Source organism: Drosophila subpulchrella, chromosome 2R (assembly GCF_014743375.2).
Source record: "Drosophila subpulchrella strain 33 F10 #4 breed RU33 chromosome 2R, RU_Dsub_v1.1 Primary Assembly, whole genome shotgun sequence".
NCBI lineage: Eukaryota > Metazoa > Arthropoda > Insecta > Diptera > Drosophilidae > Drosophila > Drosophila subpulchrella.
This window is the reverse complement of record NC_050611.1, coordinates 11,809,547-11,822,402: the sequence shown is the minus strand read 5'-3', so window position 1 is coordinate 11,822,402 and position 12,856 is coordinate 11,809,547. Positions and strand designations below refer to the sequence as shown.

Here is a 12,856-nt window from a genome sequence, read left to right as displayed (position 1 = left end):
AAGCCAATAAAAATATACTTCCATGACTTTGTATAGAAATTGTTGTCCTCGACAGCTGCTGAGGGAATACCCTTCCTACGATTTTTTTTTTTTTATAAAATTACATATGTACTTAAGGTAAGTTATTTGATTTTAACCGAACTCTGACTAGATCAGATCCAGATCAATCATATATGTTCGTATACTTTTAATCGGATGGGAAAACTGTTTTAAACGAACATACGAAAGCCTTTTACTCTAAGAGTAATGAGAATACAAATGTTATCAACGGTACTTTGTAAACTGGTTTGACACCCATAACCCTGGGACACGTTACTACCGGAAACTCTTGATTAGTATTACGCCCAATTCCTTATCTTCAAATATTTCATGCCAAGACAACTCGAATACGTTACATACATGCATACAGAATCCGACATATCTTTTTATTTCAAAGTAAGTTACATTGTATTATTATCGTACTGTTCTTCCTGGTCCGTTGAGCACCTGTTGCTTTTTAGGATCCCACGATGATGTTGTTAATGGGGATGTGTATCAGTTTTACGAAGAAACCGATAAAGCCCATGATGCAGAAGCCTACGGCGGTGGCAATGGCGATTTTTTGGAACTCCTTCCGGTCGGGCTTGGTGCAGCGCTTCACCAGGCGGATAGAGTCCTTGGCGAAGGCGCGTCCAGGCTCGGCGAACTTTACGACCTTGTCCATTGTGAATTAATGAGTATTCAACTGAAAATTAACTGATTTCGTTTGCTGCCGTGTTGATTTCTGTAGTTTTAGTGTTACCAGATAAAACAGTCAAAACATACAAAAAATGGATGTCAAAGAAAATTGAAAGTTTATTTGTATATTTTTTTATTATTTTGTACAACTACTGATTTTACTTTCATTAGCTGTTTCTTGGATTTATTTTTTAAATACCTCAATAACTCAAAAATTAAAACCAAATTAAAAATTTTTCATTTTTTTGATATTTTTCTAGCTTTCAGCAATGGTCACACCACCAAGAAAACCATAAAAAATTGCGATAAATATGTGATATTTTTGCCAATAAAAAATGGAGGAATCACCTTACCTGCACAGCCCCTACCAGGTGTCCATCATAGCCACCGACCTGCACCATGAGGACACCATAATCCAAGCAGCCCAGTCCCTGGACTGTCTACACAAAACTATAAACTCGATTTTCGAGCGAATCGATGCCCGCTTGGCGAGAAATGGTTCAAAGGTTGAGGACATAAACAATCGTGTGAAGCGCGCCCAGGCAAAAATCAATGCGCTCGTTGGCTCCAAGCGGGCCATCCAGATCTTTGCACCCGCTCGCTTCCCGGCCAGCGACGTCCTGGCTCCGCTCCCAGTCACCTTTCCACAGGTGGTGTCAGACCCGCTGATGGAGGAGCAGGATGAGCAGCAGTCGCAGCGCCAATACAGCAGCAACAGCAACACGGACCAGAAGCAGGAGGATGCGGACATCTTCTTCCATGTGCGTGGCGAACGGGAGCACGAGTCGCCGCTGGTCGTCGAACGGAAGATAACAAATCGCACTGCGGGCCTGGGAGCCCTTCCCTTGGCCGGAATTCGTTCCGTGCCTTCCCTGATGCGCTTTAACACCAATGAGTTCGCCTACGGCGAGGATCTGAATGCCTGGAAGCGCTCCTTACCGCCGCAAAGTGCCCGCCGTGTTGCCAGTCAGTCCTCTCGGCCCACAACTGAGAAGCTGCTGGCTCCGGCTCCCCACTCTTTGGCACATGGCACCACCAAACTGGCCACGCCAGCCGGGGATCTGCGCTACAATCCTGCTGCCCTGGCTGCTCCCGCCATCGATGTGCCGATGGATCTACCCGATCTTCCTGGTATAGCCAATGATTTGCAGTATGAGCCTGTGGAGGAGCAGACACCCATTGCCCCTTCGCAGCAGTTTAATGACCTTCCAGAGCTACCAGATTTGGGTCTGGAGGAGCAGGAGATCACGGTTCAAGCCATCGCAGCACAGACGCACATTCCAGGACCGGCGAGGAAGACGGGTCTGGGACAGTGTCCATCGCCAGTCACAACGGCACCGCCTCCACCTCCACCACCACCACCGCCGCCACCACCTCCCCCGCCAGAGCAGTCGAAGAAGATTCCATCACCGCCACCCTTTCCCACCAAGGGAGCTGTGAAACCACTGTCTCCCTCACCATCCACACCTCTTAAAATGCCACCACCGCCTCCACCCACTGAAGATCCACGATCTGAGCTAATGGCCGCCATACGGAACGCTGGAGGAGTCCACGGCGGACGTCTTCGGTCGCAGGCGGCCGCTCCGCTCGATGTGGTGGACAACACACGCTCCAAGGCGGGAGCCGCTGCCACGGGGGATCTGATGGCGGACCTGCACAATAAGCTGATGCTTCGGCGGAAGGGAATCTCTGGTAGCCAGAATCCCGGAGAGGCAACCGCTGGCAATCCCCTGATGCAGCAGCTCTCCCGGGTGATTCCACCACCGGTGCAGCCCCGCAAGGGATCCCAGTCCAGTGAGGATGCGCGCTCCGAGGACGATGAAGACGGATGGAACTAGTGAACGCAGGGAAAATCGGAATTCTCCTTGTTATGTAGCTTTAGCACCGGTTAAAGTGCCTTGGCTGGCTTTAAGCACTAGCTTCTCTAGCTTAAATTATACCAATCTCTAGAATGAATTCCAAATTCTCTGCCCAAGCGAGCATGCCAAATTACATAGATAAAAGTCAACCAGTTGAATAAAAGTAACAACTAAAATTATTTGACTTTCTCTTAATGAAAACAAACGAATGCCCCTGTTAAATGTTAATAACACCACTGTTGTGTTTGCTTACTCGCAGTGCTGTAAAATGTCCACAGTAGAACCACATTTCTACAAAAGTTGAAATAACAACTAAATTAGTTTAAATATTAGAATTTATAATCGAGCTTAAAAATCAGGAATAATTTAAACTGGAGGCGAGGATCTACAAGGTATCCGAGGAAAACCACGTATAATGACAAGCCCGTCGAGGGATATTAACGATCTATTCGACGACATTGTCCTGACCGAGGAAAAGGAAGCCCGTTTGGGATACGAAGAGGGACTGAAGGACGGCCAGGAGCAGGGTAACGAGGAGGGCTACAAATTGGGCTACGCCCAGGGAGTATCCCTAGGCGAGGAGCTGGGCAAGATCCTGGGTCAGGTGGTGGCCCAGCAGCAACTGAAGCACACGGACAAGGTGCGTCGCAGTCTAGAACAGCTGCGCTCGCTCGTCGAAGAGTTTCCCCGCACCAACGATCCGCAGGCGGATATAGTGGGAGCTGTGCAGGACATCCGGTCTTCCCATCGTCGTCTTCGCGCTTTGTTGGGATCCAAGAAAACCCCTGGAGCAGCAGCCTCAGAACCACCTTCTGTAGAGCACAAGGACTACAGCTTCTAGCATTATGTCAAAAGTGGGAGTCACCCAGCTGCAGAAGCGCCTCGACGGCTTGCTGGCATTTCTCAGTCCTCACTGGGATTTTGTTAATTGCCACATGGTGAACTACTTGACGGACCAACACTGGTCGGTCTTTCTTCCTGAAGGCTTGAGAAGGGAGATCTCTGGCAAGGAGGATGTGGATTTGGCCATAGAATACTTGTTTTGGCAAAATGATGAACCAGTAGGAAGATGCCCAGAATGGAGGAGATTCCTGGAAAAGGGTAAGCTGGAACGCCTCGCTCTTCATCCGGAATTGCTGACCAGCGTGGAAGAACTGCTTGAGGGACAGGAGAATGCCGCACAGCTAAGCATCCGGGAGTTTATGAGCGCCAAGAAGTGTCACGAGGTAGGTTGTCTCTGAGTTTGGATGAGGAATCATCAGGATTTTTATATACGTCCCTATTAGGTGGAGCTAACAGCCGCTCTAGTGGACCATCTCGTGAAGAACTCCAGCAAAGATAGCTACATTGTAGATGCGGGCGATGGCAAGGGCTACCTCTCCTCCCGCCTGGCCCTCCAGTATGGCCACCGTGTGCTCGGCATCGATGCCAATGCGGAGAACACACAGAACGCCCTTAGCCGCAATCGCAAACTGCAGGTAGGCTAGGATTACAAAATAAAATTAGCTTTATTTCATTACTTTCGTAGGCTTATAAGTAAGTTGGTATGTGGTCCATCGGCTAGTCGCGCATCTCGCCCTCCTCGTCGTCGTCTTCCATGCCTTTAATGTACAGCACGTTGTTGCAGCGGATGAGCACCTCGCCAAGATTGCCGGTGACGGAGCCCTCGATCACTTCCTCCGTGTTGGCCAGCTGCATGTTCATGTAGCCGTCGACGGAGACCAGGAAGCCCTTGTATTCCTGGCCCCACTTCAGCTTCACCAGCACCGGTTTTCCCGTCAGGCCGTTCAGGAAGGGCTTGGGGTTAATGGGCATACCAGCCGACATGGTGTTTGTTTGATTTTTGTGGCGTTTTTAAGAAAAAATAAGACAAGCGTGCCGAAAAGCGCCGGTTTTTCGCGTAGTATGACCGCAGCTAGACTGTTAATAAATTCCCAAGGCGAGACGAAGAACATCCCTAACAGAGCAGTGTTGGTAAACGATTTAAGACCGCCTAATTTAAATTCAATATTTTCTTCAATTTCAGCGCGCTTGGAATGGCCTCACGGAACGAGCTGAGCTGCAGAGCCAAGGAATCACCCCCAAGAGGCGGGGTAAAAAGTCACCCACCAGGGACCCCACAAAGAGTGCTCCCGCCTTGGAAAACTACAAAACAACGGCCAGATTTATAACCACCGAACTTGATTTTGGCGCCTTGCTGGCGGAACATTTCCATCAGTTAGCTGAAGAAGATAGCCCCAAGATTTGCCTGACCGGATTGCACACCTGTGGGAATCTAGCCGCCACCTGCCTGCAGGTTTTCCATGCTCAAAAGGACTGCCGGTTGCTGTGTAACATTGGCTGCTGCTATCATTTGCTGAGGGAACGCTACTCGAAGCAGGAATTCTTTGGAAATAAGGCTCTGATGGACATGCAAACGGACTACGGATTCCCACTGAGTCAATATCTTCAAGAGCAGCAAGTGCGAATGGGTCGCAATGCTCGGATGCTGGCGGCCCAGTCAATAGAACGCACTTTGGATGCCAAGGAGCTGCCAAATGTAACACTCTACTATCGAGCTCTTCTGGAGATCCTGGTTTGCCGCCATGCTCCGCAACTGAAGAACGAATTGCAAGTTGGCAAGGTGCGGAAATTTGAGAGCTTCCAGGAGTACATTAAAAAATGTGCCACAAAATTGGATGCTCCTTGGTTGGCAGCCATAGAGGAAGATGAACTTCAATCCCTGCTCCAAGAGTATGCCTTGGATAAGCACTATTTGGACCTGTTCTATCTGTTACGCATGTCCTTTGCTCCGGTACTGGAGAGTTTGATTCTCCTCGATCGTCTGCTCTACCTTAAGGAACTCGGCTATGAAAGAAGCTATCTAATAGATTTGTTTGATCCCGTCATATCGCCCAGGCATTTTGCAATCGTTTCCATAAAGCCACTGACGTAACGATATTGGCAATGAATGTCTCAAAAGATTGACAGAAAAATCCGGTTCTGCGTAGTCATTAATTTATGATAAGCATGCAATACTTTTGATACTGTATACGTAATATATGCAGGTGTGAAACATAAGCAAAACACTTTGTAAATCTTAAAAATTAAAACCTAAAAAAAACTGAGATACTTTAAAAATATACTTTTTTTTAATCAATCAATAAGCCATCTTAATTTCATATGTATACCAAATTTTGTGGAAAAGAATGCCTTCTTTAAATTTGCCACCATTAAACGATAAATGTAATTACTTATAATTATAGCTAACCGGGTTTGTTTTGCTTTAGGTTATCGTTTCACACGATTTGTTTGTTTTTCGTAACTTAAAGCTTGTTTTTCACCTCACAGGTGAATTTATATTCGCTATCTCCCTATCGCTATCATTTGAGATGTATAAAAATGGAATCACATTTTAAAATCGCTTCGAGTGCGGTGCGAAAAGCTTTAATTGTCGGTTGTGTGCTCGGGAGCTGAAAAGTTACACATCAAGAAAACGTTTCCTTGAAACTGCTAAAAAACTAGTTGCCAATCCGGCCAGTTGCAATCAAGGTGTGCTAAAGTCAATACTAGTGCTCAATAAATAAACCGTGAGTGTACTTAGCGTAAGACATAACACGTTATTATTAGGAAAATGAAAATTTAAATATTTTGAAAAACATTACATGACATATTTGTAACAGTGGAAAAATCTGTTCGACGAAAACTCGATGATTTAGAAACGTAACAATTTGAATGTTTGATCTTAACAAATGTATAATGAAAATATGAATTTAGGTATGCAGATTGTGCATTGCACAAATGTCTAATATCACGCCATTTTTAGGAAACTTACTTATACAGGTTTTTTGGCAATTGCGTTTTGCAAAACTCTAGCTCTTGATAATTTCGTTTGCATCCAAATTCCGAATCTTAAGGTCCCTTATCAGTACCCCTGATAAAGTTCTCGACAGCTTTCTATATGGATTTGAAAAGATAAGGTCTTGTTACAAAACTTAAGAGTCTGTTTTTTATTAATTTAAATTCTAGGTAAATAAATAAATCAAAACACTTCAGAGTACTCTAAAGCCTCTTGACCTATTGCTTGTAATAAAGATAAGATAGCGAAAGGTGGACCGACCCAGACAATATAAATAACAAATCAAGAGTGTGATTACAGGGTAGATCTCATTGCGTCGTTAGCTGTAAGATGGCGCTGACGGAAGTCCTTTTCCTGGTGGTCGCTGTCCTGGTGGCGGTGTACATGTGGTTCCAGCGAAACCACAGCTATTGGCAGCGCAAGGGAATACCATATATCCCACCCACACCGATAATAGGAAACACGAAGGTGGTCTTTAAGCTGGAGAACTCCTTTGGCATGCACCTCTCGGAGATCTACAATGATCCGCGGGTCAAGGACGAGGCTGTAGTGGGGATATATTCCCTTAACAAGCCAGGCTTGATTATTCGCGATATTGAGCTGATCAAATCGGTTCTGATTAAGGACTTTAATCGGTTCCACAACCGTTACGCTCGTTGTGATCCCCATCGCGATCCCTTGGGCTACAATAATCTGTTCTTCGTGAGGGATACCCATTGGAAGGACATTCGCATAAAGCTCACTCCAGTTTTTACCAGCGGAAAGGTTAAGCAGATGTATACCCTGATGCAAGAGGTAATAATTCTTCCTATCTTTATAATTGAAAATAAAATACAATTTTCTATACAGATTGGCAAAGATTTGGAGGACGCTCTGAAGAGAAATGGAGAGAAGAGCTCTGGGAAATATATAACCGAGATCAAGGAGATCAGCGCCCAGTTCTCCACGGACAGCATTGCCACCATTGCCTTTGGGATCCGTGCAAATAGCCTGCAGAATCCCAATGGCGAGTTCCGTAACTACGGACGCAAGTTGTTTACCTTCACCATATCCCGTGCCAAGGACTTTTTCGTGGCCTTCTTCCTGCCCAAGCTGGTGTCGCTGATGCGCATCCAGTTCTTCACTCCGGACTTTGCTCAGTTCATGCGGGGCACCATTGGCCATGTAATGCAGGAAAGGGAGCGAACGGGCTTGATCCGCAATGATTTGATTGATGTTTTGGTGGGTTTGCGCAAGGAGGCGGCGGCGGAGCCTTCAAAGCCGCACTATGCCAAGAATCAAGACTTCCTCGTGGCTCAAGCGGGTGTATTCTTCACTGCGGGATTCGAGACCTCCTCCTCGACCATGTCCTTTGCTCTGTATGAGTTGGCCAAACATCCGGAGATGCAGCAGCGTTTGCGGGAAGAGATCAACGAAGCTTTGGTGGAGGGCGGCGGTTCATTGTCCTACGAGAAGATACAGTCCCTGGAGTACTTGGCAATGGTGGTGGATGAGGTGCTGCGCATGTATCCGGTACTGCCGTTCCTGGACCGCGAGTACGAGAGTGTGAAGGGGCAGCCGGATCTGAGCCTGAAGCCTTTCTACGACTATTCCTTTGAGAACGGAACCCCTGTGTTTATACCAGTCTATGCCCTGCAACATGATCCAAAGGTAATCTTTTGTTTCATCAAACGTATAAGTTCTCTTTTAACTTTCGCCCCAAATCTCAGTACTGGACAAACCCCAGCCAGTTTGATCCGGAGCGCTTCTCTCCCGAGAACCGGAAGTCCATCGTGGCCATGGCATATCAGCCCTTCGGATCCGGACCCCACAACTGCATCGGCAGCAGGATTGGCCTTCTCCAGAGCAAACTGGGCCTCGTCAGCCTGCTGAAGAACCACTTGGTTAGGGAATGCGAGGCTACCATGAAGGAGATGAGGTTCGATCCCAAGGGTTTTGTGCTTCAGGCCGAAGGTGGCATCCACCTGGAGATCGTAAACGATCGTCTCTACGAGGAGAGCGCCGCACGGGAAATAAATTGAGTTGGGGAAGTATAGTATATAGAAATAGAAATGATTGGCTGACGGTAATCGCCTTCTGACAGCTGGCGTTTTCATTTTATAAAGTTGTGTCACTCATTATACAATAATCCGTGTCAGATGCGGCGCCTGGTCTTCTGAATAAAAACAAAATCATTATAGAATTAACTTTAATCTGTAAACTTGACAGCTATAAAAATGCGCCACCAATAAATAAATTTTAACTACTTGATTAGGAATCGAATGCAAATGCATTTCAAAATGTAACAATAACGTCAAAATCGGCAAAACTACATATGAACAAAATGACAATAGCTAAGATCAGGGAATAAGTAGGGCCTATATTGGTATACCCAATATGATAAATATGTATACGTATTTGTGATTGATTTCCTAACCCATAGACATTGCATCGCATTGCTCCGGTGGAAAACACGCAATTTGTCAATCAAATTGCCTTTAAGATGCGACACCAGCTGAATTCTTAATGCCAAAACACGCGAATCTACGGCTTAGTTATCGTTCAGTTGTTGTAGGCTGCATTGCTGTATTGCTCCCGAAAAATTGTCCAAAAAATATCCAGGTGAGTTAGACCCCCAAGGGATCCCGGACCAATCGCAGATGGATACCTCCCTTGGCCTGGGTAATAATGGCCTTGGGATCCAGTTGCATGCGATGTGGAGTGCGTTCGGTTGTGGTTATCAAGTGGTTGCGCAGCAGACAAACCAGACCCACCTTTGCCTGGAGAAATCCAAACCGTTCTCCAATGCATCCATGCGGACCAAGGCCAAAGGGCATGTAGGTGTAGGGCGTGTGAAGTTTCCGATTTTCTGGTGAGAACCTTTCCGGCAGGAACTTTCGAGGTTGTGGGAAGTACTGGTTATATGGGGAAACGTTGGATTAGTCAGCGAACTTTATAGAATACCTCCGCCAAATCACCTGGGGATCCATGTGCAGGGCATAGCAGGGTATGTACACCGGCATTCCCTTGGGCACCACGAAGTTGTGGAAAGGAGCTAGCGAGTAATCCCTCCCAGAGGTGCATTCGCGGTCCAAAAACGGTAGCGGTGGATACATGCGCAGTACCTCTTGTAGAATCATTTGCAGAAACTCCAGCGACTCGATCATCTTGAGCGTCACCTGACCCCCACTCTCGACAAGGGCATCCCTGATCTCCTCCCTCAATCGCAGCTGCAAATCCGCATCCTTGGCCAGCTCATACATGGCAAACGCCATCGTGCTGGAGGAGGACTCGAAGCCGGCGGTGAAGAATAACACCGCCTGGGCAACCAACATGTCGCCTTCGAACACAAACTGATCCTGTATCCCTGAAGCTTTGGCCTCCTGAGTGCTCCTTCGAAACTCGATAAGGATGTCAATCAGATCGTTGCGTTTTTGTCCAGTCTTCTCCCTCTCCGCCATCACATAGTTGATGGTCTGGCGCAGAAAATGTGTGGCTTCCGATGGAACGACCTTAAATCCGAAGAATGGAACCAGGCGGGGCAGAAAGAAAACAAGGACGAACTCCGCCGCCCGCAGAAGGCTGAACTCGAATACGGATCGACCGTGCCGCCGAAACTCTCCGTTAGGATCGGTGAAACTGTTTGCCTTCACTCCGAAGGCCACTGTGGATATCACATCCGTGGTGAAGAGGGCACAAAGCTCCTTGGCTTCCAAATCGAAGCAGCGCATCCGTTCGTTATGCAACGGCTGCTGGCGAAGATGGGCATCCAAGCTGGCACCCACCTCCTCGATCAGTGGGAACATCTGCTTAAGTCGATTGCCGGTAAAAAACGGTGAGAGCTTTAGACGCACCTCCTTCCAGGCAGGGTTCTTCAGGAAGAATATGTTCTGGGATCCCAGAGGATCACCCTTATGATCAGAGCTTGAGTACCGATTGGAGAATCTCCCGAAATCTTTGACAAGGATATTCCTGACCATGTCGGGGTCTCTCAAGAGCAAAGCCGGTTTATGGAACACATGAATGCCCACGAAGGGTTCGTTTTCTGCCTCGGGATGGTTATATAGCTGGGATATAAACTCCGCGGGACTATTTTGCATGCTGAGTAGTCCCATTAGGTTGCCCACAATCCATTTGGGCTTTATCTCACGTACTCCCATTCGCCGCCAATAGGAGTAATGCTTCTGCAGGGCCAAATAGAGGATGACCAGAAGGGATATCAGGAGGATCAGCACTCCCAGTGCCATGTTTGCGCTTCTAAACCGAACTTGCTACTGGCGCAAAATGAGCCATCTCCACATGGTTAAAGCTTTGGGCAAGCGGATATTCTATATTGGGATCATCACGATGATCCTGAGTTCCGTGAATGAATTTTATTTGTGAATGGAAAGGTTTTTTTTGTGATGTAAAGTGGTTTTGGTTCTATTCATACATATGTATAGAATTTTTTTTTGTAGCCGTGAACGAGGTCATTTGATTTATAAATAGGGACTTTTAAATTATGACGCTCTTTTTAACGTGTAGGTTTTTTTTAGCTGAACTAGAAAGAAAGACAACAATGGATAGGAAACAAAACTTAAAAAGGTCTAAGGATTCCGTGGAATATTATTTTTATGATATGGGCAATTCTGAAATATTATTATTTTTCTTCCTATAAGAATGGGTAACTTTTTCCTTTTATATTTTTTCCAGACGCCATGTTGCTTATCTGTCTGTTGATGTTAACCTTTCTGGCTCTTAATCACTGGTTGAGACTGAAGTACGACTACTTTAGGAGCCGTGGAATCCCCTACCTCCCCGCCTCCTCGTGGTCCCCGATGGGCAATCTCGGACAACTTCTATTCCTACGTATTTCCTTTGGCGATCTTTTTCGGCAGCTCTACGCAGATCCTCGAGGTGGCCAAGCGAAAGTTGTGGGCTTTTTTGTCTTCCAAACGCCGGCTCTGATGATTCGAGATCCCGAGCTTATCCGCAAGGTGCTGATCAAAAACTTTAACAGCTTTCTAAACCGCTACGAATCGGCAGACAGTGGAGATCCCATGGGTGCATTGACCCTACCGTTGGCGAAGTACCACCACTGGAAGGAGAGTCGGCAGTGCATGTCTCAACTCTTCACCAGCGGGCGCCTGCGGGAGGTAATGTATCCCCAAATGTTGGGTGTGGCTATCGACCTGGAGAATTACCTCAACAAAAAGCTGCGGGATCGGTCAGAGCGTGTTCTTCCATTGGGAAAAATGTGCCAGTTATACACCACCGACGTGACGGGGAATCTCTTCTATAGCCTGGATGTGGGCGGACTGCGTCGAGGGCGTTCTCAGCTGCTAAAAAAGACAGTAGAACTCTTTAACACAAATCCCCGAAAGGTTCTTGACTTCATGAGCGTGTTCTTCCTTCCGAGAAAGACTAATCTGCTGAGGCCCAAAGTTTTTAGGGAAGACTATGCGCAGTACATGAGAAACTTGGTTAAGGATCATCGGGAGCCGGAAAAGGGTGATCTCATAAATCAACTGCAGCACTTCCAGCTCAGCCACTCATCTAACCACTATTCCCATCATCCGGACTTTATAGCCTCTCAGGCGGGCATTGTTTTGCTGGCCGGATTCGAAACCTCTTCAGCCCTGATAGGATTCACTCTTTACGAGCTGGCCAAGGCACCAGATATTCAGGGCCGACTGAGAAGTGAGCTGAGTGAAGCCTTCGTCTCCACTTCCACCATCAGCTATGACTCACTGATGGCTTTGCCTTATCTCAAAATGGTATGTTTGGAGGCACTGCGTCTCTATCCGGCTGCTGCGTTTACCAACAGAGAGTGCACCAGTTCAGAGTCCGAAGGATTCTCCCTACAGCCGCATGTGGACTTCGTGGTGCCGCCAGGAATGCCAGCCTACATCTCAATTCTTGGCCTGCACCGTGATGAAAAGGTACGATTGAAATCGTAGTCTTAATATAAATGTTTTAATACTACAATCTTAATTCCAGTACTGGCCAGAACCCCATCGCTTTGATCCCGAGAGGTTCGCTCCAGAGCGGACCAAGGACATACACCCCATGACCTATATACCGTTTGGAGCTGGTCCTCATGGCTGTATTGGCAGTCGTCTCGGCATCCTACAGCTGAAATTGGGCATAGCCCACATCTTAAAACTATATTGGGTTGAGGTTTGCGGGCGAACAGTACCTGAGATTCGCTTCAATCCCAAGTCGTTCATGCTGTCGTCGCAGGATGAAATATACTTAAGGTTCTGCAGGGATAAATTATAGTTTTAGAAATATAAAAAATCTCTGGCTGTGACTTAAGCAAAAAGATATTTTAACACAACTAGTTCCTAGCTTTCTACTACACTGAATCTCATTGTTTCCCAAAGAATTTTAAGGTCATTGTACTTAAAACGAAATGTTGAGTATTTAGAATATGTATTATATTGTTTCTTAGTCTCCCATTCAATAAATCACATTAAAAAAG

The 12,856-nt window shown here is 46.6% G+C and overlaps 8 protein-coding genes across 10 annotated transcripts; 5 read left to right on the top strand and 3 right to left on the bottom strand.

The window, feature by feature from the left end:
• Positions 1-387: 387 nt before the first annotated feature.
• LOC119551356 (protein transport protein Sec61 gamma-2 subunit) lies at positions 388-787 on the bottom strand. The gene has a single exon (XM_037860677.1). The coding sequence runs from the start codon at positions 701-703 to the stop codon at positions 497-499; it is 207 nt and encodes a 68-aa protein (XP_037716605.1). The 5' UTR covers positions 704-787; the 3' UTR covers positions 388-496.
• A 190-nt stretch (positions 788-977) lies between these two features.
• On the top strand, positions 978-2,755 carry LOC119551355 (WASH complex subunit 1). Its single transcript, XM_037860675.1, has one exon. It carries the CDS (start codon positions 1,053-1,055, stop codon positions 2,553-2,555), a length of 1,503 nt encoding a protein of 500 aa, XP_037716603.1. The 5' UTR covers positions 978-1,052; the 3' UTR covers positions 2,556-2,755.
• A 90-nt stretch (positions 2,756-2,845) lies between these two features.
• LOC119550182 (protein LTO1 homolog) lies at positions 2,846-3,452 on the top strand. The gene has a single exon (XM_037858719.1). It carries the CDS (start codon positions 2,992-2,994, stop codon positions 3,415-3,417), a length of 426 nt encoding a protein of 141 aa, XP_037714647.1. The 5' UTR covers positions 2,846-2,991; the 3' UTR covers positions 3,418-3,452.
• On the top strand, positions 3,387-5,715 carry LOC119550181 (methyltransferase-like protein 25). Its single transcript, XM_037858718.1, has 3 exons — positions 3,387-3,802; positions 3,863-4,054; positions 4,603-5,715. The coding sequence occupies exons 1-3, from the start codon at positions 3,422-3,424 to the stop codon at positions 5,509-5,511; spliced, it is 1,482 nt and encodes a 493-aa protein (XP_037714646.1). The 5' UTR covers positions 3,387-3,421; the 3' UTR covers positions 5,512-5,715.
• Positions 4,061-4,503, bottom strand: LOC119550183 (small nuclear ribonucleoprotein F). The gene has a single exon (XM_037858720.1). The coding sequence runs from the start codon at positions 4,401-4,403 to the stop codon at positions 4,137-4,139; it is 267 nt and encodes an 88-aa protein (XP_037714648.1). The 5' UTR covers positions 4,404-4,503; the 3' UTR covers positions 4,061-4,136.
• Positions 5,716-5,979: 264 nt separating the features above from the next.
• LOC119550177 (cytochrome P450 6g1) lies at positions 5,980-8,659 on the top strand. 3 transcript variants are annotated; one of them, XM_037858712.1, is made up of 4 exons: positions 5,980-6,145; positions 6,715-7,209; positions 7,264-8,064; positions 8,124-8,659. In XM_037858712.1, the coding sequence occupies exons 2-4, from the start codon at positions 6,745-6,747 to the stop codon at positions 8,433-8,435; spliced, it is 1,578 nt and encodes a 525-aa protein (XP_037714640.1). In that variant the 5' UTR covers positions 5,980-6,145; positions 6,715-6,744; the 3' UTR covers positions 8,436-8,659. The 3 variants fall into 3 exon arrangements, with proteins under 3 accessions (XP_037714640.1, XP_037714642.1, XP_037714641.1); XM_037858714.1 differs by having other exon boundaries at positions 5,984-6,107; XM_037858713.1 differs by lacking the exon at positions 5,980-6,145 and having other exon boundaries at positions 6,702-7,209.
• On the bottom strand, positions 7,211-10,660 carry LOC119550178 (probable cytochrome P450 6g2). The gene is made up of 2 exons (XM_037858715.1): positions 9,372-10,660; positions 7,211-9,308 (listed from the first exon to the last, which is right to left on the bottom strand). Exons 1-2 carry the CDS (start codon positions 10,638-10,640, stop codon positions 9,021-9,023), a joined length of 1,557 nt encoding a protein of 518 aa, XP_037714643.1. The 5' UTR covers positions 10,641-10,660; the 3' UTR covers positions 7,211-9,020.
• On the top strand, positions 8,811-12,856 carry LOC119550179 (probable cytochrome P450 6t3). The gene is made up of 3 exons (XM_037858716.1): positions 8,811-9,015; positions 11,086-12,314; positions 12,373-12,856. The coding sequence occupies exons 2-3, from the start codon at positions 11,091-11,093 to the stop codon at positions 12,652-12,654; spliced, it is 1,506 nt and encodes a 501-aa protein (XP_037714644.1). The 5' UTR covers positions 8,811-9,015; positions 11,086-11,090; the 3' UTR covers positions 12,655-12,856.

Coding starts and splice junctions, on each gene's coding strand:
- LOC119550179 (XM_037858716.1), top strand. CDS start 11,091: ATGTTGCTTATCTGTCTGTTGATGTTAACCTTTCTGGCTCTTAATCAC. Junction 12,315..12,372: donor GCCTGCACCGTGATGAAAAG/GTACGATTGAAA, acceptor TCTTAATTCCAG/TACTGGCCAGAACCCCATCG.
- LOC119550182 (XM_037858719.1), top strand. CDS start 2,992: ATGACAAGCCCGTCGAGGGATATTAACGATCTATTCGACGACATTGTC.
- LOC119550178 (XM_037858715.1), bottom strand. CDS start 10,640: ATGGCACTGGGAGTGCTGATCCTCCTGATATCCCTTCTGGTCATCCTC. Junction 9,309..9,371: donor CCCTGCACATGGATCCCCAG/GTGATTTGGCGG, acceptor CCATATAACCAG/TACTTCCCACAACCTCGAAA.
- LOC119551356 (XM_037860677.1), bottom strand. CDS start 703: ATGGACAAGGTCGTAAAGTTCGCCGAGCCTGGACGCGCCTTCGCCAAG.
- LOC119550183 (XM_037858720.1), bottom strand. CDS start 4,403: ATGTCGGCTGGTATGCCCATTAACCCCAAGCCCTTCCTGAACGGCCTG.
- LOC119550181 (XM_037858718.1), top strand. CDS start 3,422: ATGTCAAAAGTGGGAGTCACCCAGCTGCAGAAGCGCCTCGACGGCTTG. Junction 3,803..3,862: donor GCGCCAAGAAGTGTCACGAG/GTAGGTTGTCTC, acceptor CGTCCCTATTAG/GTGGAGCTAACAGCCGCTCT. Junction 4,055..4,602: donor GCCGCAATCGCAAACTGCAG/GTAGGCTAGGAT, acceptor CTTCAATTTCAG/CGCGCTTGGAATGGCCTCAC.
- LOC119551355 (XM_037860675.1), top strand. CDS start 1,053: ATGGAGGAATCACCTTACCTGCACAGCCCCTACCAGGTGTCCATCATA.
- LOC119550177 (XM_037858712.1), top strand. CDS start 6,745: ATGGCGCTGACGGAAGTCCTTTTCCTGGTGGTCGCTGTCCTGGTGGCG. Junction 7,210..7,263: donor TGTATACCCTGATGCAAGAG/GTAATAATTCTT, acceptor TTTTCTATACAG/ATTGGCAAAGATTTGGAGGA. Junction 8,065..8,123: donor CCCTGCAACATGATCCAAAG/GTAATCTTTTGT, acceptor CCCAAATCTCAG/TACTGGACAAACCCCAGCCA.